The following is a 24,138-nucleotide window of genomic DNA, read 5'->3' on the forward strand; positions in this document are numbered from 1 at the left end:
TGTGACTTATAGTGACAGACAGACAGTGCACATTACCTTGGTTACCCAATCTGGAATAACTATGTATGCTGCTTACACAGATAAGTTTCTCGATAGTCAAACTTTTAATTCATGCTAAAATCACATAAATAATATTGTAAAATTCTTTGGTTGGCCTGTTTTGCTTTCTCTCCCCAAACACTTTCAGGTGGTCTCGGCCCTCCTGTTTGGTGTGCACCAGTCAGTTAAACAGTTTTCACACCAGCCTGAACAAACTACTGGGTACATTCCCCAGTGCTATTTTGAGCTGCACCAAACAGGTTTGATTTTAAAGCACCCATAATCTTTTATTTTAAATGATGACCCACAAATTCACCACTGTGTAAATGTTACTCAGACAACTTAACTTAAAATACAGAGGAAGATTCATATGCATCGTTTCATCTTGAAGGCCATCCCTGGTGAGTGCCCTATCTACCTCAGAATGCTTTCTACTGCTTCAAAAAACTATCAGATCAAAACCTTACATAAATAATTGTCATTGTTGGAATCCTTTACAAGATAAACTTATAATTGGAAACACTGCCTTCCTATCAGGCATTCAAACCCAACATTCAGAACATGTTTTATGAAGAATGTAACTGTTTTAAGCAGTTACGCTTTCTTTCATTATAGTACCACATATATGTACGTATATGTAAAGGCTGTAAATTAATTATGCATGATTGGTACAACCCATTTTGGCTAGGTTTGTTTTGTAAAAAAGGAAATGTTTCCCAAGAGACTCCCTGGTTTGATAAAGGTTAAATCAGTAAAAGGATATTTAAATAAAGACAAGATACATGCAGCAATATGCACTGGTCAAGAGGCTGCATCCACGTCATCATCCAGCTGCATTTGTCACAGTGAAAATAATGAACTGTAGCACTGCTAAGACATTAAAGCGCCATCTTGTTGCTGTATAGAAGCCATTCAGCTGAAAAAAACCCCCTCTTAATATGTCATTAAGAGACATTAACAACATGACATGGGCTGCAGATGGAGCCAAATTACACGCCAATTAGATGTCAGCCGATTGGACCGATAGATGAGTCGATGGGAATGAGTATGGAGGCTTTCGCGTGTTGTCATGCATTTTAAAAAGTTTATTTGCCAAAAAGGTGAAAAAGTGAGAGCATTAACCGCAGGATGAGCCACCACACATCTGTAGATACTTATCATGATGCATGTCTCTGTAATGGACATTCAGATGTTTCATCAGGCCAGACGTGGTGAATGTGGCAACCCTTTAATGTACAGGGCATGAGGGTGACGTCATTCCCTGTCTTTTTTTAGCGCATCAGGCAAAAAAAAAAAAAAAAAAAACGGCGACGAAGGACGAATGAAGGACCACCTACTTAATCTGTGGAGAGAGGAGGAGTATTTACTTAAATCAGACTTGAGGGCCAGCTCGTAGGAGGGCGGCAGATGGCTGAGGTTCTGGAAGGATCTGGACAGGGACAGGTCGTAGGGCTCCGTGGCTGAGGTCAGGATGTTGTTCATCCGCTGGGGTCTCTCTACAGGGGACAGGGGAGGAAGCGGTGCGGTGGAGTCAAGAGTACAGTCAGTAAGAAAGATGGGTTTTACACTGGGAGTCTTTACTGAAGGAGAGAAAGGGAGGCTGATATAGAGGGCCATGTGATGTGGTGAGAAGTGTGAATTGAGAAAGACTTGTGCTGGATGTGCTTGTGCTCTTTTGCTTTTGGGAAGGAGGGTTGTAGTGGTTGTAAAGGTCTGGATGCATTTTGAGATGTACAGCAGTTTGATTTTGACCTATTTGCTCCAGAATCAATATCAGCATGTTGGGTTATTAGAGCACGGCTGCAGGCAGGGAGCCACTGATCTGCATTAACTCCTAAGATGTGCACTCAGTCCAAATGCGAAGTGAATATTTGGTTCATTTTATTTGAACACAAGACTGTGTTTAATTGGTACAGCCAATGCACTGACACAGCATACACTAGCTGTAGTTAGGTAGTTGAGAATGACTTTGTACATTATGTACTATGACCATTTTAAATATTTAAAGATCCTATTATGTTTATGTCCCTAAAATGTCTGTCTACACAACAATTAATGATGTGTTGGCCACTGCCAGTTAGCCCAAAAGCTAACAACATAACAAACAACATGGACAAATAATGGATGCTAACTACATTTACTATTCAGATATGTTTGCGAGTTGCCCATTTTGGTGCATGACAGACTCCTCATCTGAGACTGGGTCAGACCATGGCTCAAATCTTTTCAGTATTTTCTCTAATGTTAAGGCTAGCCATCTTGATGCACACTGTTCTCGCAGCTATCAACCTAGCACTAGAAGCCAGCCCTGGAGAAGCAAAAAATAAAAGTAAAACCTAGCCCAAGCATTGGTGGTGGATAGTGTGGAGGCCAGATCTAGAATTTCTTAATGAGGGAGATGCAGAGTAGATCTGTTTCCTCCTTTTAAAAGCTTCTTATGAAAATCCATGTTAAAAGGAATCATAGCAGAGTATTTTTTTTTTTTTTTTTTTTTTTACATATTTTTTACATATTTTTTTTTTACATTTATTTATGTTGGGAGTGGCACTAAATAAGTCTTGCTTGTTGTGTTATTTTACTTCAGATACTATCCTTTCTCCTCCTCTGTTTGTACATTTACAAAATGGTGTCATCTGCAAATAAATGTATCCCATTCTTACACTGACTGAGTGTTTTTGGTCAGGTATGGAACTTTAACTAAACAGTACAAAAAGTTTAAAAGAAGAGGTAACATGCTTGGATGATGAACTGGAAATTTTGATGTCCAGTGTTAAATTTAAAAGAACACCCTAACAATTCAGAAGTGGTTATAGACAACATTTTAGAAACTATAGTATTTATTGCCTGAACTAAACTTGATTTTTGAAGGGAGTCTGGTGACTTTCCATTGAGTATTTCAAGGTCACGGTTTACTGAATGTTGACTTGTAGCATGAGTAAAATGTACTAATCTGTGCTTCTTATCCTTCACACATTCTGAGCAAGCTGCAAATCTGTTAACTGTGTCTAAGCAGCTCAAGTGACACATTGCGAAATTCCTTTAACAGTTCAGTTTTGGGTATCAGTGATATGTATGGCACCATGAAGGCTCCCTGCACTGCACAGAGCTCCTGTGGCTTCAGTATTTGGGACGCCCAGTCATGGGTCAGGAGGCGCAGCGGGCGGGGCGGGCTGGGATACGGGCAGGGACTGTGGTGCTGGATTTAAAAATAGGACTGGGTGACTACTGCAGCAAGGAGGACAGGGACACACAACACCAAGGAACATATGGTGTAGAGGGGAGACATTCACTGAATTGGAAAAAGAGTGTGCTGGCATGTGTCTGGGTTTGTAGGGAAGATAGAGCCAGTTAGGTGGAGTGAAACAGTAGAAATAATGTGTGAAGAAAAGATTCTGAGATCAGACCAAAGGTCATGGATTGTAATGCAACGGCGTGAAATTTTGTGGCAGCAAAAAATACACAAGCGCTTAAAAAGGGAGAAACAAAAAGAGAATAAAAAAATGACCCCCAGTGTGCAGCTGAAGAATTTTGATCTCTACATGATATATGTGGAAGAAAAAGTGAAGAAAAAATACACATAAACACCAGGTGTATGTGTATTACTTACCGTATCTCATTTGTCTGTGGGCTAACAAATCCAAGTGAGAAAGAAAGGATCAATGACAATCAATGTGCACAGTATTCTTCAACCAAACCTCCCATCCTATAGAGGTTGCCCTTGTTCAAAGCCAGTACTGCAGGAATGTTGCCAAGGGTTAACACAAAGTCTAAACCAGCAACTCTGGAATTATGCATAAGAGCTACCATCCTCATCAGAAACTAAATAGACTTCAAAAGTGCAGTTTGAAGAGTTTTATTTGGTGCTGAAAGTACTTTTGAAACCCATTTTCCCAGTGAAAAGGCTGTCCTGCCTAAGAGGCAGACAAGCGCATGCAGAATGTGGACTGCAGCGCTCCATTAATGCTAGAAAAGTTTGTATGATGAATCAACGACACTGACACAAAATGTTGGCCTCTGCGGTTTTTAGAATATCATAGAAGGGATTTTTTCATAACCAGTAGGGCCAGATTCCCTCTTTAATTACTCAGTGTTTCATTTCATTGCCGTTTAGATGCAGGAGCATTCAGTAACTCCACACTTAAACTTGCTCTCCTTTCACAGAAAATCACATTTAGAGAAATAGATGGAATGCAATAACAGTAATTGAGTTTTCAATATCTGCAGCAAACTGCACAGATGATCCTTCGATTATCATACACTGTTTTGCTTTTCATTTTCTCTAAGGACTTCTTTATCAGTTTCTCAGATTTTAATTTCCCCGTGAAAGATATACTTTTGTCCTTGAAATTGGAATTGTTTGGCTTACTATCATTTAGAGAAATATAATAATGCATATCATTTGGGAATGTCAAGTTGGGTCAATCACCACCCCTCAAAGTCAGAGCAGAACTTTACTTTTGTACTGAAATGATACAGCATGCTTTTCTGGAAATGCATTTCACATGTACTTTTTCATTGTAAGTTTACACAGTGACCCTTTGCACTATAAATAATGGCATACCTCCAGTTAAGGACGATGCTACATTACATTGTTTTCTTACCCAGTTTAGGTGTGAGCGCGGTCAGATCCAGGTGGCTGTGCTGGAAGTCATGGTGGTGGTTTCCTGTTGTGGGTAGAACAGAGAGTGACAAGAGGAAAATCAGTCAGCATCAGACTGTCCTTATCCTTGGCGTTACAGGGTCACTTCACTCAAAATACCAAAAAAACGTATCTTTGGTAACTTCTTTTGGTATCTTTGGTGAGTTTCATTTGACATTAAAAATTTTAATGGCAGTGTCTTTTTACAGTTGCAGCAACACTTTCTCGTCCCAACTGTTGAAATGCCACCTCTTTGTCAGTGGACCTTAACATTAAAGTATAGCTATGTTTCCATCCGAAAGTGATTTGAATCACTGGGAAATGCACATTAAAAGAAATACGAATCCTGTGTGTGTTTCCATTAAATGTACGGACTTTGGGGCGTCTGTGGCTTAGTGGTAGAGCAGGCGCCCCATGTACAAGGCTGTTGCCACAGCGGCCCAGGTTTGAATCCAGCCTGTGGCTCTTTGCTGCATGTCATCCCCTCTCTCTCTCTCTACCTGTCCTGTCCATTAAAGGCAAAATGGCCCAAAAAATATCTTTAAAAAAAATGTACGGACTTTGGTGAAAACTACAAACTCGCGGGAGTTTTCTGCAGAATCAGAAACAAAACAAGTCTTGCATTCTTCTTCTTCTACGTTTTCTGGTGGTTGGCAACCAGCTTGTAAATGCATTACCGCCTTCCCGACCTGGAGTGTGGATATCACCATGGAGAGAGGTGCGCTACGTCCGACTTAATTCAAACATAACTGTTTCCATCCCCCGTTTTGCAAATCAACATTTTTTCGAATCAACCAAAACCGGGCTAAAGCGAGCATATTTTAGTTTGTGCGAATCAGGGGATTTTAATTCGAATTTTGACGTTTCCATCATAATTTTCCGATGCAATACTTCTAGATGCGCAGCTAAACAGGCTGATGAAAACATGGCTAAAGATGCGTCCTGCCGCTTCAGTTTTTAGCGTGATAATAAACACTTCATTCTTAGGTTTACTTCCTTAAGTTTAGGCAACAAAATTCAGTGGTTAGATTTAGAAAAAAAACATCATTAAAATAATAGTATAGTTGTTACTAACATCATGTAGCATTACATGACAAGCATCATTTGCATAGCATGCTACCCATACTAGCACGCTACATTGTTAAAAAAACAAAACAAAACAAAACAAAAAAAACCCTCTATTGACTCAGCAGGCTCTTGGGGGAAAGTCTGATAATTTGTTTGACACATCAACCAACCACTCCCACCCACCCTTTGTGGAATTTCTCACACTTCATACTACTGTTGCTGCCTGCTGCGTCAGAAACAGCCGCCGCCCAGTGTGTATCATAGAACTGCAAAGTGGGCCTCTCTATATCTGTGTCTGATGCCGATGCCCACTGACAAAATGGAGGTACTCATCGAGCTACTGTGAGTGCAAGTGAGAATGTGCTGGTCACAACGTTTTGGACACTGCTGGGACACAGAGCTAGCATAGCCGTAGATAGCCCTTTTCTATACACATGTGGTGGCTCAACTTGACTTGGTTTGACTCGGCATGTCATCTCAGTGTGGCAGGGATTTGCATCCTTATACAACAGTGCACTTCCTTAAAAGTTGCTGGTAGCTGCCAGTAGCTTTTGAGCAGCACAGTAATTAGTAACACAATTAATAAACTAATAACCTCTTTTGAGTCTTCATTATTTGCATTATAAATAATTATAATGAAGCCCATCTGATGTCACCGCAACCTGTGTGGAGGCAGACAGGCACACTTAGACCCACCCTGAAGATGATCCATCTTGGGCACAACTCAGCACAACTCGCTACGTTTAACCCGGTAATGGAAACACAAATTAACGTAGCATGGTTTTACTTGGCCCGGCCAACAGTGCCAATGGAAAAGCCCTATAGGTGTCTAAAGTCTACTTGTTTCATACATTATGTAAACACTTTGAAATGGCCATTTTGTCCTGTAATAAGCGATACAAATAACCTGTCCTGCCTTAATAATCCAGACACCTCTTGGATGATCTAAATCAATGTTTCTCAAATGGGGGTACGCTATCCCCAGTGGTACTTTGGAGTACGGCAGGGGGTATGTGAGATGCTTTTTAAAAATGTAAAAAAAATTTCAGCCATTCATAATTCTTAAAATAATCATACTAAGTTCGATAAACCACATCTTAAATTCAATATTTTGTAAATTGCTGTAAACTGCTACAAAAAATGCAATCATGTTCATTTGTTCATTGTGTGTTTCCACCAAAAAATGTTCTTTCAAAGGGGGTACATTATTGAAAAAAGTTTGAGAACCACTGATCGAGATACTGTGTCGCCATGGTCAAGTGGGTGAAATATGTGTTCTGGGATTAGGTAAACTGACCCTTTTTAAAGATAGTCCCTGCTGTGAGTTCAGCACAACAAGCAGTCTGACAAATGTTATCATTCTGTGTGACAGAGTATCAGATGTCTTTTCCATCCAGTCTGGTCAGTGTTTGCCGTTTCCACAGATATGTGAGCTCTGATTTGTTCAGTGTGTCTCAAGTGAGCGGTAAACTGTCATGGCTCAGTTATTGGACTGTGAGTGTTTCTTCCATTTGACAGAACCCACAGTGTACCACTGCTTTGCCAAAAAATGATTGATTACAGCCTCTTTATATGGGAACATGGAAGCAGCTACACCTCATGGTGATCCATCTTTGATGTTGCACTAATATCGTTATGTGTTGTTCAAGTGGTTAAACAACAAAGCAACATCATCTGAGACCTCCATCACTGAGCAGTGATGGGAGTTCAAATAATTTCAGAGTGAAAATATTGCCTTTATTTAATTACGCTTTGTGTTTGTGAACAGCAGAGCAAACAAAACACGTATCTGTGATAGTTGTACCTTATTTGCATTTAAATATGTTCATCTATCATCTTACACGAGTGGTAAAGACAATAAAAACCTGCCTCTGATAGCTTAAACCTACACATATGAGCTCTTTAGCAAGCTTTGAAGTGACGACAGGGGGGTTGTGTTCTGCTTTTGTTAAAGATCAGTGCCTGTATTTCAAAGATAATGCTTTCCCCAGCGGGTGGATGTGACATTTCTGACAAATGTTATTTGACTTTTGCTAAGATCTAAGCCAGTGTAAAGATGAATCGTTCAGATTTCAACGCGTTGTCGGAGTTTCTTGTTTATCTCAACTGAAATTGAACAGTTCAGGAAAAGAGGAAATGTAAAGACTCCATTTAAATGGTTTTAAGTCGTTGTGTACCATAATTATAAAACAAGTCTTTGGTCCGTTCTGCCTGCAGCTGTACTCTGCTTTCCAATCACACAGGTTTGATCAAGGGACCAATTACAGCGGCTACAGAGAGCTCAGCTAAATTACCCTGCTATGAACTTGAAATGAAAGCAGTTTTGCACCAAATAAATAACAACCTTTTACTATCTGTGTAATTGCAGATACTATTTTTCCTCCAGAGCAGAGCAAACCAACTGCCACATAAATTTTACACATTAAAATGTACAACGGGTGTTTAACCAGGGTTCAAAAGTTTATCACCCAGCGAGGATGTTTTTTCTTTGAGGTAATCTCAGTTCAGGGTTTACATGTGTGTGATCCAATTATCTCCTTTATGTGAGGTATTTGACTCTTATTGCTGCTATTGTGCAGCAACTCTGCCACTAAACTGAGCACTCATTGTAAAAAAAAACAAAAACTAATAACTTGTTTATGAGGAGGGTGAATGTCACTGAAAAGTCTGGTCCCAGCACTCGATAGATGTAGCCAGGCGTGAATCAGCCTCGGGAAAGTGAGCAAATCACACGACACAAAGCAGTGACAGGGAATTCACACAAAATATAGTTATTTCTGAGGCTGGAGTGTTTGTTCTCCACTGACCAAACAGAACTAAAGCAGCAATGTCATCTGAAAACTGCAGTAAGATGTCTGAAAATGTGAGTTTGCATCCTCAAGTAAACTGCAAAAATCTGAACAACTGAAGGGGAGCAATGTTTGGAAATTATTTGAGGCCAGTCTGATGCTCATATTCGTATTTCTTTGTTTGTTCCACAAGTACAGAGACAGGATAATTTCATCAGAAGAAAAAGTTGAGTTCATCTTGCTGACTTAAAGTTGCAGTTACCAGAATCTGATTTGTTTAGACATCCTCTTCCACCAAAAATGACAGGTTACCAAATGAAATTGAGTACACTGCTGTTGCAATAAACTACAGTCTGTTGCAACAGCTGTGGAAGGAGCTTTTTCCGTTGTTTGTCACTCTCCAGTTGCGCCTTTTAAAAACACTTGACGTGCACATATTCTGACAGAACACACTGTATGTTTTAGTGAATTTAAACAGTAAAGACATAAAAAAATCCATGACACAAAAAGTTATGCCTAAAACTATATTGCATATAGAAAAGTATGTGGACACCAGAGCATTCCAGCCGTATGTGATTATTAAACACGTCATTTCAAAACCATGGGCATTAATGTGCTGCCAGAACGGCCTCCACTCTATTCATGTTTTCCACCAGATGTTTGAACCAGGCTGCAGGGATTTGCTCCCATTCAGCCAAGACAGCGCCAGTGAGGTCGAACACTGATGCTGGGAGATAAGGTCTGGCTCACAGTCGGCGATCCAGTTCATCCCAGAGGTGTTGGATAAGGTTGAGCTCAGGGCTCTGTGCAGGCCAGTCGTGTTCAAGCTGAGAAAACCATTTCTTTATTGCTTTCTAAGAATATTTTATGGCCATTTTCACCTTCATTGCTTGGTTGACAGTAGAGAGGCTGACAGGAAAAGGGGAATGGGGAGGCTATGACATTCAGCAACCAGGAAAAAACATTTTTCTATGTACCTGACTTCGTGTACTGGGGTATTGTTGCCACAAAGTTTGAAGCATACTGCCATGTTGGGCTATGAAAATAAACCTTAAAAGGTTCAGTGTGTAGGATTTGGATGCATCTATTGGAAGAAATGGTATATAATATAGATAACTGTGTTTGAATTCGTGTAAAATCATCTGAAAATAAGAATTGTTGTGTTTTTGTTATCTTAGATTGAGCCATTTATATCTACATACAAAGCAGGTCCTCTTCCACTGAGTCTAATCCTAAACACTGGACCTTTAAAAGGAACTAAGGGACCAATAGTACAACCTTAACCATAAAAAAGAGCTACCTTACTAACAATCTTTCAAGATATTGCAAACATACAGTATCTTCCAGAATATACAGAATATCTTACATGTCACAAACGGGAGTAATTAGCAATTTGTTTGGGACTGTTCTCAGAGGTGGATTAATATACAGTCTTTATCCCACATGCTCTGCTGCTCCAAACACAATAGAATGTTTATTATCCACCAGGAGTGGGACTTTGTCTTTTGCTCACCAGACAACACTGTAAAAACCAATCAAATATTCAGTAAAACAAACATACAAAGTCATTACAAAATGCTTAACACATTTAATCAGCCCGTTGTCCGTCTATGGTTTAAAAACTCATCAGTCACTTTGTTGAGTTAAGGAAATTAATGGCACTTGGGATAAAGGACTTCTTAAATACACTTTTTGTTGCCAGAGGGACTCTGGCATGGGAACTATCTGCCAAGATACTCCTCGCTTTCTTCCTCGTCCTTTCTGTAAAGACTTGGGACAAAGGCTTTTGTGGCTTGCCAACTATTTTAGTTGTTAAATCACTCTCAACCATAGTTTTGTACACTAATACTAAAATCTGCTGACTAACACCAAGGCCACGGGTCCATGTCATTGGTTCGACAGCCCATTGGTTCGACATCCCATTAGTCCAACTGTCCGCGGTGCTAAACGGCTCGCGGCAGGCGTATGGTGCGCCGCGACCGGCTTAAGGCGGAGCAGGCTCACGGCTTATGTGTTTGTCACTTCACTTCTTTTTCATTTTAACCCACACCATGATGTTTTCCTGACCCTAACCAAGTGGTTTTTGTGCCTAAACCTAACCAGACCTTAACCACAGGGCATCATGATGATTTTGGAACGGACTTCGGAACAATGAGTTTAATATGGTCGGACCAATGGGATGTCGAACCAATGGGCTGTCAAACTAATGGGCAGTTCCCCAAGGCCACTGAGTTTCCTAAGAAGATAGAGTCACTGATCCCAATCTGTTGGAGCATCCCTGGGAATGTGCTTGGACCGCACTTTGCAACCCACAAGACTCAAAGGATACACCACCAACACCTCAGTGCCACACACCACAGGACACCCCCCAGAAATCCTGTTTCTGTGCCTTGACAGCCAAACTCCAATTCAAGGAGGCCCCATCGTGGATCGTGGGTACCTATGGGGTAATGGCATGTCCAACAAATGCTTGATCAGATTGGAATCTGGGGAATTTGGAGGCCAGGTTGATGCCTTGAGCTTTTTGTCGCATACTGGGCCAGTCCTGGGCAGTTTTTGCTGTGTAGCATAGTGCATTGTTATGCTGGGGGAAGCCACTGCCACTGGGAAGTGCTGTTGCCATGAGGGGTGTACTTGGTCTGAAATGGTGTTTGGGTAGAAGGAGTGTGTCAGGTGCATCCACATGAATGCCAGGACCAAAGTTTTCCCAGCAGAACATTGCAATTTTTACCAGCTGTGACAGTGGGGCTGGTGTTGTTTTCACCTGTGAGTCTGTGTGTGTCACTTTGGCAAAATGTTATCCTGGAGACAACTATTGTAGGCAACTACCACAGAAATGGTTTTGAGAATTTTGCCAGCTGTTTTTATATTTGTCTGTGGACATATTTTATCACAGCGATAACATCACAAGTGTAAGATGTAGTCACTAATGCGAAGTCTGGGGTTGGGTGTGGTCCAAGCAACAATGCTGGAAGTAGGGGGGTAGGAAGTAGGGAAGGAGCCAGTTCTCCCCACTTTATGCCCCTGACCCATATTTGTTTCATTTGCAGATCACTCTGTGGTGGCTGGTATGATTGCAAGATGGTCTCTAGTCTGTACAGCGACTGATGTTAAAGGTTTAAACTGTTGCTGCTGCAGTAATACCACAACTGACCATGAAAGTGGAGCAAACGTCAGGGGAATTCTTCCTTCTCTTCTAGATATCAGTTTTATCATTCACACTGAGGCGTTACCAAATCCAGCTGACACAGAGCTCAGCACTTCAAGTGTATAGAAGAGAACGCACCTGCTAAGTGTTAATACATAATGCAGCAACTCTCACTGCCACTAAAGTGTGTCACATGGATTGGCTGTAGTAATGCAGGCAGCTCTGTCATAAATGAATCGAATGCTTTCAGGTTCCAGCGGGTGGACAGAGGGGATCCCACTGTGACCCAGATCCATTTTAAACGGCTCGCTCTGGGGAAGCTGATGGACAGACGCTGGCTGTGGAGAGAGCCCATGCTATGTCATTATGCTGGCAGAGTGTGAAGTACCATGTGGACCTGGTGGGACAGATCACCTCGTTTTGCCCTTGTGCATATGTATGTGTGTGATGGAGAGACAAAGTGACATGAGAGAGAGAGAGAGAAAAAGATGAGAGCTTTCATTTTGAACGTCTTCACCTTCACACTGCTCAAGACTTAAACCTGTAATGGACCTGTGATGGGCAGCACACCTCAAATACTAAACTCTGAAGAAGTTGCAGTACAATCAAGACAATTTACAATCTGAGATCTGAAGAAATGACCATTATTTGACAAATAGCTAGGCGGTTTAATCTGTCCAAATTCACTGCACTCGGCAACAGCTACAATTTATCATCACTTTGAAGCAACACTTCAACCAAAACCTTTTTTAGAATCAAACAGGCCTATTTGAACAAATAGTCCTTGAAACAGCCCCAGAAACTAAATGTCAGGGCCTACTTAGGAAATTTAAGTTCCGTCAGTGTATTTGTTTTTAAAGTTGTACTGCTTCTCCAGAAAGGTGAAGAGTAGACTGATCTGAACTGATTTAAATGCAGAGTTTTGCTTGGGGTCTCATTAGGTATTTTCTTTTCTTTCCTTTTTTTTTTTTTTTTTTTTTTCTTATCCACTGTGAGGGTGCACGGACAGAATGATGTAAAGCCCTCTGAGGTGATTTGTGATATTGGACTTTTATAAATAAAATTGAACTGAACTGATCTGTCAAAACCATAGTTAGTCATTTTGTTGTGTTTGGACACTGGAAAGAAGAGGTCAGGGTAGCTTGATCCAACACTTTTCTGTTATAGTATTTTATACTGCAATTTTATATTAATATGTTTCACAATACGGTCAATGTATTCCAACAGTTTAGTGGTTATTCAAGTGAATTACACGTCTGTAAAGTCCATTTACTTCACCACATTTATAAGTAAGTTCTGTAAATCCAGCCATGTTTTTTCATGTGTTACCATGAGGAGGGTTACAGTCTCGTCATAGCTCCACAGAGAACTCTTTTTTTGAGCTCTGCAGTGGACATTAAGTCACACGCTATCACATTCTCAGAAATATGTTAAAAGGACATGATCTCTTAATGCATGATGTGGTGGTGGGCACAAAATGCGTAAAAATGATGTATAATAATGCAAAAATAATGCCAATGCCAAACCTATTACGAATGGTCGAAATTTTTACTGTGAAACAGTTGCAGTTTGGTTCCATTTAGGGAAAAAAAACACATTGTTAGGTTTAGAAACCAAAAAATACTTGGTTAAGGTTAGGAAAGGATTGTGGTCTCGGTTGAAATAACTATGTACAGTACGGGATGTAAGTGCATAAAAACGTACATACTTTGCGTAGTTATGTAAAGTACCTATGTAAAGTACTTTGTGTAGTTACTTTAAGTCTGTAAAGTCACATAACCACATTGACTTTTGGTTTCACATGGGACACAAACAGCGGCCTCCTGGTTGAAAGTCCATGTTTGTTTGACCTATCCACCATCCCTCCTGCCCGACCTATTATACTTTTTTGCTCTTTATAATTAATTTGTATGTCCAGTGCGACAAAAGATCCTTATTGATGTTGCATTGGCATTGTGTTCATGTTTCAAACACAAAACTGTAACACATTTCGTGCCCACCACCACATAATGCATTGTTGAGAATTTGTATAGGCTTCATGTATGCCATCATTTAGTAGCTAAGTGTTCCATTTTGTTTTGTTTTACATTCCCAAATTGACATTTCCTCTCAGATTTATAATGCACGAATTAAAAAAAAACAAAAACAAGTGAATGGAAATGCACTTACTGATTTAAACAAAGTTTCCAGGCCCATAGCTAATATTTGATACAAGCATCAACAAGGCATAAGTGGCATTTCTGTGGATGTTTTTCAAGTGGCAAACAGCTACATAGCTGAAGCAAAATAACAAGAGATGAATGTATGTCATTCATGCAGCTGATGCTTTAATCCATTGGCTGTTACTCATCTTTGATGACATGTTGGCATCTTGTTGACACCACATCTGCCATCTTTTCATCAAGGAAACACCCCAGAGCCTCTTAATGGCACATCTCAGTATACTAGGTTTTTAAAAAATACACTTTCCCAGTAGCATTTTCCACTTTGTGCACTTCACTCAATTATGGTATTTCTCTATGCACATGAATGAATCTTAATTCTGTCTACAAGTGAACTTCCTGAAATCATAACGTCTTGTAAAGACTGGGCTTTTTTCCAGTAGCATCCTTTGCTGACGACAAATCAGTTAATTTTCCATCTCACAAGCTGCAGCTGTGAAGCAGACAGTCACTCTCCTCTGCTTATTTACTGCTGGGGAAGCATTTACATTACTTATATTAGCACATTTTCAGATGTGTACAACAGAAGGCATCAGTCCACACGAACACAAAAGTCTCTCAGCCTTACCCATACAGTGTCATGAGCTGGACCGACGGCATCTCAAGGAGTCTGTGAATTACTAACAAGGATAAGCACAGATTTATCTGATGTCTTCTCCGATATGTCAGAAGTAACATCACACAAAGCTGCCGTTATCCTTGCCGTGAAATATAGGACTCCATGAAGCAAAAGGCTGATAAAAGAGGAAACTGAAGGATCCACGTTGATAGCTGATGCTGGAATGATGTCTGGGTCTTGAGAGAAAATCCCGCACTGTAACAAGAATCTGCTAAAACAAAAGTAGATTCTAACTCATAACACAAACAGTTTGACTCATGCATTCACTGATCACTTACAGTTACCATTGTATGTGCATCTTTGTACGATATATGAACCTTTGTATGAGGATACATTGCTCTTTCCCATTTCAACATGACACAATGATTTTCCCACTAAGGACCGGACTGGTCTGCACAGAGCCCTGACCACCTCTAGAATGAACAAGAACACCAACTACGAGCCAGGCTTTCCTGGACGATCAGTCCACTGCATTAAAATCATGGTGCTGCGCAGGCATGTCGCTTTAGGAACAGGAAGTTTATTGAAATGGAGGAGGAGGCTGTTTTGTTCTCATACACTGCTGACGTCAGTCTGAACCAGCAGTATCCCCAGATCTAACCATGGTATTTTCTTAACCTTAACCAAGTGTTTCAGCTGCCTAACCCTTAACCATAACCATGATCTTACCCTAACCTCAACCATCCAGAAATTGGCATACAAAGGTATGAAAAGGAAAGATTTTTGAAAATGACATTGGATGCTAAACTTCATTTAAAATAAGTGGCATAAAAAAGCCAGTGTTTCAGTGCCTCTTGAAGTAATTAAAGCAAACTTTTAGCTCCTTTTCTCTACTGAACTCTTACGACAAAGAGTGAAATTAGTTTTCAGCTTGCATTTATACTTAGAGAACATTGACAGAATGAAGCCCTGTTGGAAATAGTTTCATGATGAAACTTTGATGGTTCAAAGCTAAAAAGCAGAATTTAATAAGAGTCACGGCAAAAACACAGACAATATATGTCAGAAGTAATTAAGTGAAGACACACCAAGCATTTTCAGACTCTCTTATCAGGTTTGGCGTAAAGGAAAGGCAGTAGAGTATTCCAAAAATGAATTATCCACTAAGTTATTTTCCATAATTACGCTCCATGTTTTCCCGTAATTACGTTGGTAGTTTGGCACAAAGCAACTGTTGATAAGCAGGCTGATGAAATGATTAAATGAAGGAGAAAAGGCAGGCTTTGTGAAGACACCACAAACTGGAAAATTACAACCCAGATCTTTTAATGACTTTGCAATTATGAGCCGAGCTCGGCTGCTTGCTGGCATTTACCAGAGTGTACAGAATGCTAAATCTAAATGTTTACATCTTTCACTTCAAGTTAGGGGAGCGTTTCAGTTGAGATGCGGCTAATTTGAGTTCATGATCGGACAAGATTGCGCAGTGATGCATCATGTACAACTCGGAGTGAACTAGAAAGTCACCCTGAACAAATGACTGAAGAATACTTGTTTAGCTTCCGATGTGCACTTCAACACCTCAGAACTGGAGGGGAGAGGAGGCTGCTTCCATGAGTCTGTCACCATCTCTATGCCATGCTTTCAGTGCTATCTATAATTCTGACAGATCAGTGTGTGTCTGTGTGGTTCAGACAGTCCTCCCTCCTCTCCAGAAAGAACAGAGACGGGGAACTGAGGCAACCTGCTCGGCATTACGCATGACGACTTCCCACTAGGGGCCCCTGAGGCTGAGGATCTTTGTTCCTCCTTTATTGATTAGGGATTGTGTGTCGCAGCTCCTGGCCGCATCATGTGCGCCTGACATGCTTTTTCCAGTCAAGAGAAGGCACAGCCTGTTGTTTTTCTACCCTCAGGCTGACCTTGTGACTTCTTAACAGAAATACGAAATTCCTGCAGACAAACTTTAGAGCTCTCTGGAGCCTGCAGGCCAAAGGAGCAGCGATAAATGAGCATAGAGGGGCAAGGAAAGAAAAGCAGTGTATTTTTGAAACACACACTGTTAAAAATCTTATCCAGAGCAGTGGCTACCATTGAGGGCAGAGACCATGTTTTGTATTTGTTATTTTGTTAAACACCAGTTCAACACTTGGTGAGTGTTTCATAGGCGATTTAGTATTTTTGACTCATTTGTTGAATTAGTTATTAAATGTGACTTGTTTCAGAATAGTCAGTGTTTTATTTCCAGCAGTTTGACTCTAAAATTTGTGGACAAGGTTTTCTGAGAGTGGTGGACGGGAGGGCAAATACTTGTGGTTATAATTGAGTTCACAAACCTCATTTATTGGACAACAAAAAGAATATCTAAAAAAAAAAACAAAGAATAATTTATAGAACACTTTAAAGAACTGTTGAACCTCAGGATAGGATTTCAGTAATGCGATCATGATTTCTTTTTCTATAAATTTCATCTCCCCCTGTATTGGTCTAAATGTTTTTTTTTTTAAACAAAAATGCTGATATCCTTTTGTATCCCTTTTTTAGTTAAAATTAAGGAATTTTAAAGCTGTATGCGTTTATTTTTCAGCTTCTTCAGGGTAGCATAACAAGTTGTACACATAAACTAACTAAACTGGTGACAAGTTAATCTTAGCAACTTTTAGTTAAACAGTTTACATACCCAGAAGTTATGAAATAACACTAACATTAACATTGTGTTTGTGTCCACCAGATGAATTTAAGTCCAATAATCACTTTCTTTTAGCTCTGTTTTTGGTCTCCACCAATTCCTGAGGGGATCATTTGTCTCTTTAGCTGCTAAATGCTCTACTTTGTTCAGCAGGTAGTCTCCCCCTGACAATCGCATCACATTGGATGTACTCTGTCCATACTAAACCCATTAAATATGCACTTCTGTTACGTTTTGCAAACAACCAGGTATTATATAGATAACTCCTTATTTCAACTCCACAATTTCAAAACAAGTGACAGGAATAAATAGAGAAAGGATACCCGACAAAAGCTAGGCTCAAAATGGCATGCCACGTCACGTTGCACTGTATTGCTCATGGCCAGTTAGGACATGCCAGCAGAAAACAATTCAAACAGATTTTCTTGCCAGTGCTCACTCGCGTCACATTCAGTTAGGACCACAGACTTGAAAATTAACATAGCTATCATGACGTTATCCATTTGTTTGTGGAGTCCCATTTTGAAACCTCGAGGTTGGAATTTCAGGCATTGCCATCTTGGTTATTTGGAGCCAGAATTGACCATATTTGGGCGAAAAAGTTGACATTGTGGAGGAGTAAGGGGTGGATTGGACCAGAGGTCAAGGATACTATCGGCAGACAGCCTGTCACTCAAAGCATCCCTGCCCTTAGAGGCGCCGTATGTAAGAATGTGGCCAAAAGGTTACTGCACTCAAATTCAAAATACTGCCGCGAGTCATGTCCGCCCCCCCTCCCCTACAGATTCGAGGTTGTTGGACAGCGGCATGCTGGAGACTGATTTGTTTGCCCACGGGCAGCTGCCCTGGCAGGGCCGCGTCGCCACGTCCTTGATCTTCGGTTTTCCAGCGGACCGTTCGAGCAAGTCCAGCTTCTCTGCTGCTAACGCTGCTGCCGGGATACAGCGCAGGAGAATGCTATGTACCGGGACACTGCTAATGCTGCTTGCCGTGCTGCTAACGTTTGTTTCTCAAAAAAATCAGTCGGGTCGATGACCCACCTGCAGGTGGGCTACAATGTATGATCGAAAATAAATAACAGTTGAAAGTATTCGAGGAGAAGAGTAGCACTTGGGAATCATAACGAGGTTGTTTGAGTTTAGTCACACCGTCAGCCATTGTACCTCAGTCGTAACCGTAACTGATGCTGAGACTCTACTGACTGCGTGACAGGTAGACGGCGGTGGGCGGCACAACAGGCCAAAACACAAATTCAAAACATAAACATGATTTGCGGACCGTAAATTTTTTTTTTAAATGCGAATATTCTGGCTGTACTATTGTTGTCGGTGAGATCAGTATGTTATATGAACATTATTCCTTAGTCTCTGTGAAATATTAGGAGGATTCTATGACTATTTGCTTTAGATTTCTTATATATAGCTCCTTTAATTATGCGTAACTTTAAGCCTTAATAAAATGTCAAAGGGTGAGTTATAAAAATTTAACCCCTCACATAGTTGTCATAAAGGGGGAAATTGGCTACAGAGGTGTAAACATAAAAACATGTTTATTTCTGTTGTAAATTGGAGTTCTGTTGTAACTGGAGAGGAAACTCCAGCAGAATAACATGAGGGAGGTCTGGAGTGGTATGAGGACCATCACAGGTTACAGACCAACTAGCAGTGGAGCTGATGGTAGTGTGGCTAGGGCCAATGAGTTAAATCTGTTCTTCAGTGGGTTTGACACTGCAGCCCCGGCCCCTGTTGGCTCTCCTGCTGACTGTCTCCAGCCACCACCGCTTCTGACCCCCCCTCCTCCTCCTGATAGCACCTCATCTAACTTGATGAGCCCCTCACACCCATCCCCCACTCCTCACACCTCCTCTGGCTCCCATGCTACCTGCCCTCCTCTCACTTTGGACTTCAACTCTCCCCCTCCTCAACCTGCACTCTTTACACCTCTACATGTTAGGAGACAGGGTCCCTGTGATATGGAAGACGTCCTGCCTTGTTCCAGTGCCAAAGACGCCGCAGCCCAGCGGTCTCTCGGACTACCAACCGGTGGCACTGACATCACATATCATGAAGACCCTGGAGAGACTCGTCCTGGAGCAGCTTAGGCCTATGGTCAGGCCACACCTGGATCCCCTCCAGTTTGCATACCAGCCCCGGATTGGAGTTGAGGATGCCCTCATTTACCTGCTGAACTGTGTCTACGCCCACCTGGACAAGCCGGGGAGCACTGTGAGGGTCACGTTCTTTGACTTCTCCAGTGCTTTCAATACCATCAGGCCTGCTCTACTGGGTGACAAGCTGACGGCGATGCTGGTGGATCCCCCCCCCTTGTGTCCTGGATTGTGGATTACCTCACTGGCCGACCACAGTACGTGCGTTTGTATGTCAGATACAGTGGTCAGCAACACCGGGGCCCCACAAGGTACTGTCCTCTCTCCCTTCCTCTTCACCCTTTACACCACGGATTTCAGCTACCAGACAGAGTCTTGCCATCTTCAGAAGTTTTCTGATGACTCTGCTGTCATTGGATGGATGGATCAGCAAGGGTGAGGAGGCTGAATACAGGGCTGTGGTGGATAACTTTGTCTCATGGTGTGAGCTGAACCACCTGCAGCTCAACACAACAAAGACAAAAGAGCTGGTGGTGGATCTGAGGAGAACGAGGACACGAGTGACCCCAGTTTCCATCCTGGGGCATAACGTGGACATTGTAGAACACTACAAGTATCTGGGTGTGTTCATCGACAATAAACTGGACTGGACTAAGAACTCTGGCTACGGTTACATGATAGCTTCTCATTCGGAATGAAATGAATCTGAATGAAATCATTCGGAATTAAAGTCTTACCGGAAGAAAACACTGTAGTCCTCGCTCCGGATAACAAGATGCTTGACAACGCTGTTCTTAGTGCCTTTTTCGGGCGTGTTTTGCTTATATTCTTAAAGCAGCAGTACGACAACAACCTTGTTCTGCTAATGCTTCATCTGTTGAGCAGGAGAAGGGAGGCAGAAGACCGTGCTGTGGCGAATGGAAACCGGTGCAACGGTGAGTGCAACGAGTCCGACTGCTCTAGCTCAGCCCGTTGCTATGCAGCCCGTTGCTATATACGTCATCGCACCAGAAGGGCAAGGAAACGAGCATGCACAGAAATGAACTTAAAGAGGAATGAGTGTATACATGCACACAAAACTCTTTCATTCGGAATGACAAACGGAATAAACCACCCCCTTTAATCGGATTTAATTTTCAATCGGAATGACCGTTTTTCAATCAGAATGGCCTTTCATTCCGATTAAAAGTGGAATAAACTGTCCATGTAAATGTACTGACTGAAGTCCTTTACAAGAAGGGACAGAGCTACCTCTATTTTCTGAGGAGGCTCCGCTCCTTTAACATCTGCCGGACTATGGTGAAGATGTTTTATGAGTCTGTGGTGGCCAGTGCTATTCTGTTTGCTGTGGTGTGCCGGGGCAGCAGACTGAGAGTAGCCGATGCCAACAGACTCAACGAGCTGATCAGAAAGGCCAGTGACGTTGTGGGGGTGGAGCTGGACTCTTTGACAGCAGTGTCAGACAGGAGGATGCTGTTGAATACTTCAATACTGAATACTGAAGCAATACTTCAACATGGCTCTCACCCTCTCCACAACGCTCTGGTCGAACAGAGGAGCACCTTCAGCCAGAGACTGATTGCTCCTAAATGCACCACTGAGCGCCACAGGAAGTCATTCTTACCTGTGGCCATTAAACTGTACAACTCCTCCCTCTGATGATTGGACTCATTTGGCTATTTATAAAACAAAACAAACAATATAACTACTCATTCTCATTTCATTTAAAAAGCTACAACCATTTCATTGTATATTGTATATATTTCAGATTGTCTACTTCACTATTTTATTATTTATTTTTATTTTATTGTCTACTTTAATATTTTATTTTATTTATTTCATTGTCTATTTTAGTATTTTATTTATATTGTCATCTTTATCTCTTGTTTCCATTCTTGCTGTATTTCTATTTCTACTTTGCACGGAGCACTGGAACAAAAACAGTTTCCCCCGGGATTAATAAAGTATTCTGAATCTGAATCTGAATCTGAATTAAGCCTTGTAGCATGGGGGTCTATGGGGATTGACTTGCTTATGGAGCCAGCCTCAAGTGGGCATTCAAAGAACTGCAGTTTTTGTTACTTCCATGCTGGCTTCATTTCAGCCCCTGAGGTTGCTGCTCATACTGACACAATATAAAGCCACAAAAGGTTGAAGATTTACTGTCTAAAACATAAAAAAAGTCTTTGAAACACCTACTGGTAGACATTTTCACTTGTTTTAAGAAAAAGTGCTTAAAATTGCTTAAAATACAGACAAAAACTCTTAATAAGATTAGGTAGGTTTGGGGTCATGGGTGAATGAGAAAATACTGGAAACTTCAAGCTTATTTGAATCATGGTGAGCTAACACAGTATAAGAAGCTGCTGACTGAGTCCGTGACTAATATGAAATCCTAGCAGGACACTCTCACTGCACATGCTTTTCTTTCCAAACCAGACAAACCTAACCTTGGTGATCCTGGAGAAAAACAAAAAAGAAATGGCATCAGTCTCTCGCCATTTAGTGACTACTCAGAGAATCTTTTACCGGCAGCCTTTTGAGTAAGTGGGTGTTTTTGTTTTTTTTTTTACAGCCATCTCCGTCAGTGGAGCAATTCTTGGCTCAGTGCTGCATGTCTTTGAGTGGCTTTGTCTCCTTCACACTTCTGCCACTTTCACAGAATCAAAGCAACAAGCGCCCTTCTCTTCCCTGCCTCATGAGTAATGTGTGATGATTAGAACAGATAATTACATCTATTTACATATAAATGTGATTGATACTTGTCCTACAGAGTTAAGCTTCCTTAAGCCGCTGCAGGAGCTGTTTGCCACTGATCTTGTTATAATCTATCCATAATATTTGGATCCTCCATCTGAAGTTACCTAATTAAATGATCATTCGCCACAAGTAAACAATTGGGGATGATGATGCTAATTAACGATGGCTGAACACTGTGAGGCGGTACGTGTTGAGAGACGCCACTGTTGCCTTCGTCTAATGGTGTTTATTAGGAGACTTAAGATTAACACGACTTCATAAGAGACGGAATAAGATCTGTTTTTCCCAGGAGCAGAGATGGAGCGACAGCAGCGTTGCACACTGTCTGAGAGGCCGCGGTTCTAATTGATTAGGTGCTGTCATCCACAATATCCACCGCCCTCATAAGAATCTCAAATGAACACTCCAGTGATAATGCCAGCACTCGTTAAAATTTGAGCGCAGTGGGACTTTTGGAAATGTCAAGATGAACCTAAATGGTTTCCAAACAGGAGGACCTTTTTAAATAGATGCCACAGATCCCATTTTCATAACAACTAGCAACAATGTCTTGATTGTGTATTCATAATTTCAAGATACAATCAAGTTTCTGTTCCTTCTCCCTGCTGAGCTTTTTAATTTTTATTGGCTCTGCCTGAAGCCCCTGGGTGAAGGTGTTAAGAACATTTGCTCACCCTGTGTAGCCTTGTGTCAAACATGCCCTCTAGTCAGGTTGCGCCTCAACAGGTACACAGTCAGACTGCTTATTAAAACGCTGGCTTCAAGCCCAAAGAGCCTCTGGGTTCTTTTGAACTGGTAATGTGCCTGCAGCTTGCTGGTGGGCTGCAGGTGCAAAGTGTTTGCCAAAAGGTGTCTGGCTGTAGCTTTGACCCCCAGGTCACACTGAGCCTCCATTTCCTTTGACATGCTGTAATAATCCTGACACACTTGGGAACTTTCACTCATACTGCATGACCTTTCCACAAGTGCCACATGTCACACTGCAACACCGCCTCCTAGAAATGACGCTTATATACTACTAAACTGATGTTTACAAATGTAATCATCATCTGGATTATGTTCAGAGATGTCCCATAGAGGCTTGTCAGGAACCCAAAGATTGTCTCCAGGTTTTAAACCAACGCAGCTGAACTGCAGCAGCAACATTTATTGGGAGTAAACATCTGAAAACAAGAACAGAAGCTGTCCTAGTTTCACAAGTAATGACCTTCTCCTCACTTCTGATGAACTGGGTTGGATGTCACCCCACAGTGGTTCCAGCTACACTGTCTAACAGGACGTGGACACCTGCTGTCCCCCAGAGGTCAGTCCTTCGCCTCATGCTGTTCTTAGTGTTTGTATGCTTTCCTGTAGTCTAATTACTTTCCACAGTAGTTTCATTGTTGCACTGATGGCATCAAAGATATACTCTTGTGTTCCAATAAAGAGTGCCTCCATTCAGCTCCACATTTAATTAATCTGTTGTGGGGTTTTTTTTGTGTCTTTTTGTAATTGCTGAGGGATGTCAGTGCTGTGTCAATCTTTCATATTTGTATCAGAATTTTGGCCTGACAAATAACATTTACTTACTATGTGGTGCTATCCTATTGTTTCCTATTGGGTTAAAATTTAAAGGAGCTGTCCATGACATTCAGAGCATTAGTATAGAAGCAAACAAGTATTTGCTATATAAAGATATAATGGAGTACTGGCATTCTGAGCAGAGAATGAAGTTTCACTCTGTGTGTTTGTTGCAATCTGAGCTTTGCTGTTCATTGTCATGGTAGACCGTTCTGCCAGATATGCATGTTGGTGCATTTGAGTCCCTGTTTGTGTATCACTGGCTAGCTAATCACCATTGCTCTGCATTGCGCTCATACAGCACTTACCATATGGCACTTACCACTAACAACAAATGGCATACCTCCTGGTAACACCGTTAGCTCTGTTAGCTTTGTTTCTGTTGTTAGCACTGTTCATTTTGTTGTTAGCACCATTAACTGCTAGCCACCTCCATGTTGAGACCCATGTGCAGAAAATCCTGGCCAATTTTTCAGTTTTTTTTTTTTTAAATTGTGTGGTATAGAGAGACTATAACTTGAATTTCGTTGTACAGCCCATGTTGTAAAATGACAATAA

General features: G+C 41.4%; 1 protein-coding gene across 2 annotated transcripts in view; it reads right to left on the reverse strand.

Moving 5' to 3' along the window:
- The window catches only part of LOC125878977 (protein shisa-6), a 101,962-nt gene that overhangs the window by 7,574 nt on the left and 70,250 nt on the right, over positions 1-24,138 (reverse strand). Inside the window, exons 6-8 of one of the 2 annotated variants that reach the window (XM_049560528.1) lie at positions 4,641-4,703; positions 3,647-3,667; positions 1,407-1,535 (exon numbers count right to left, since the gene is read on the reverse strand). In XM_049560528.1, the coding sequence (XP_049416485.1) occupies positions 1,407-1,535; positions 3,647-3,667; positions 4,641-4,703 (213 nt within the window). The remainder of the gene's footprint in view (positions 1-1,406; positions 1,536-3,646; positions 3,668-4,640; positions 4,704-24,138) is intronic. The other variant, XM_049560529.1, reaches the window with a different exon arrangement.

The sequence above is a fragment of the Epinephelus fuscoguttatus genome, linkage group LG19 (assembly GCF_011397635.1).
Source record: "Epinephelus fuscoguttatus linkage group LG19, E.fuscoguttatus.final_Chr_v1".
Lineage (NCBI taxonomy): Eukaryota > Metazoa > Chordata > Actinopteri > Perciformes > Serranidae > Epinephelus > Epinephelus fuscoguttatus.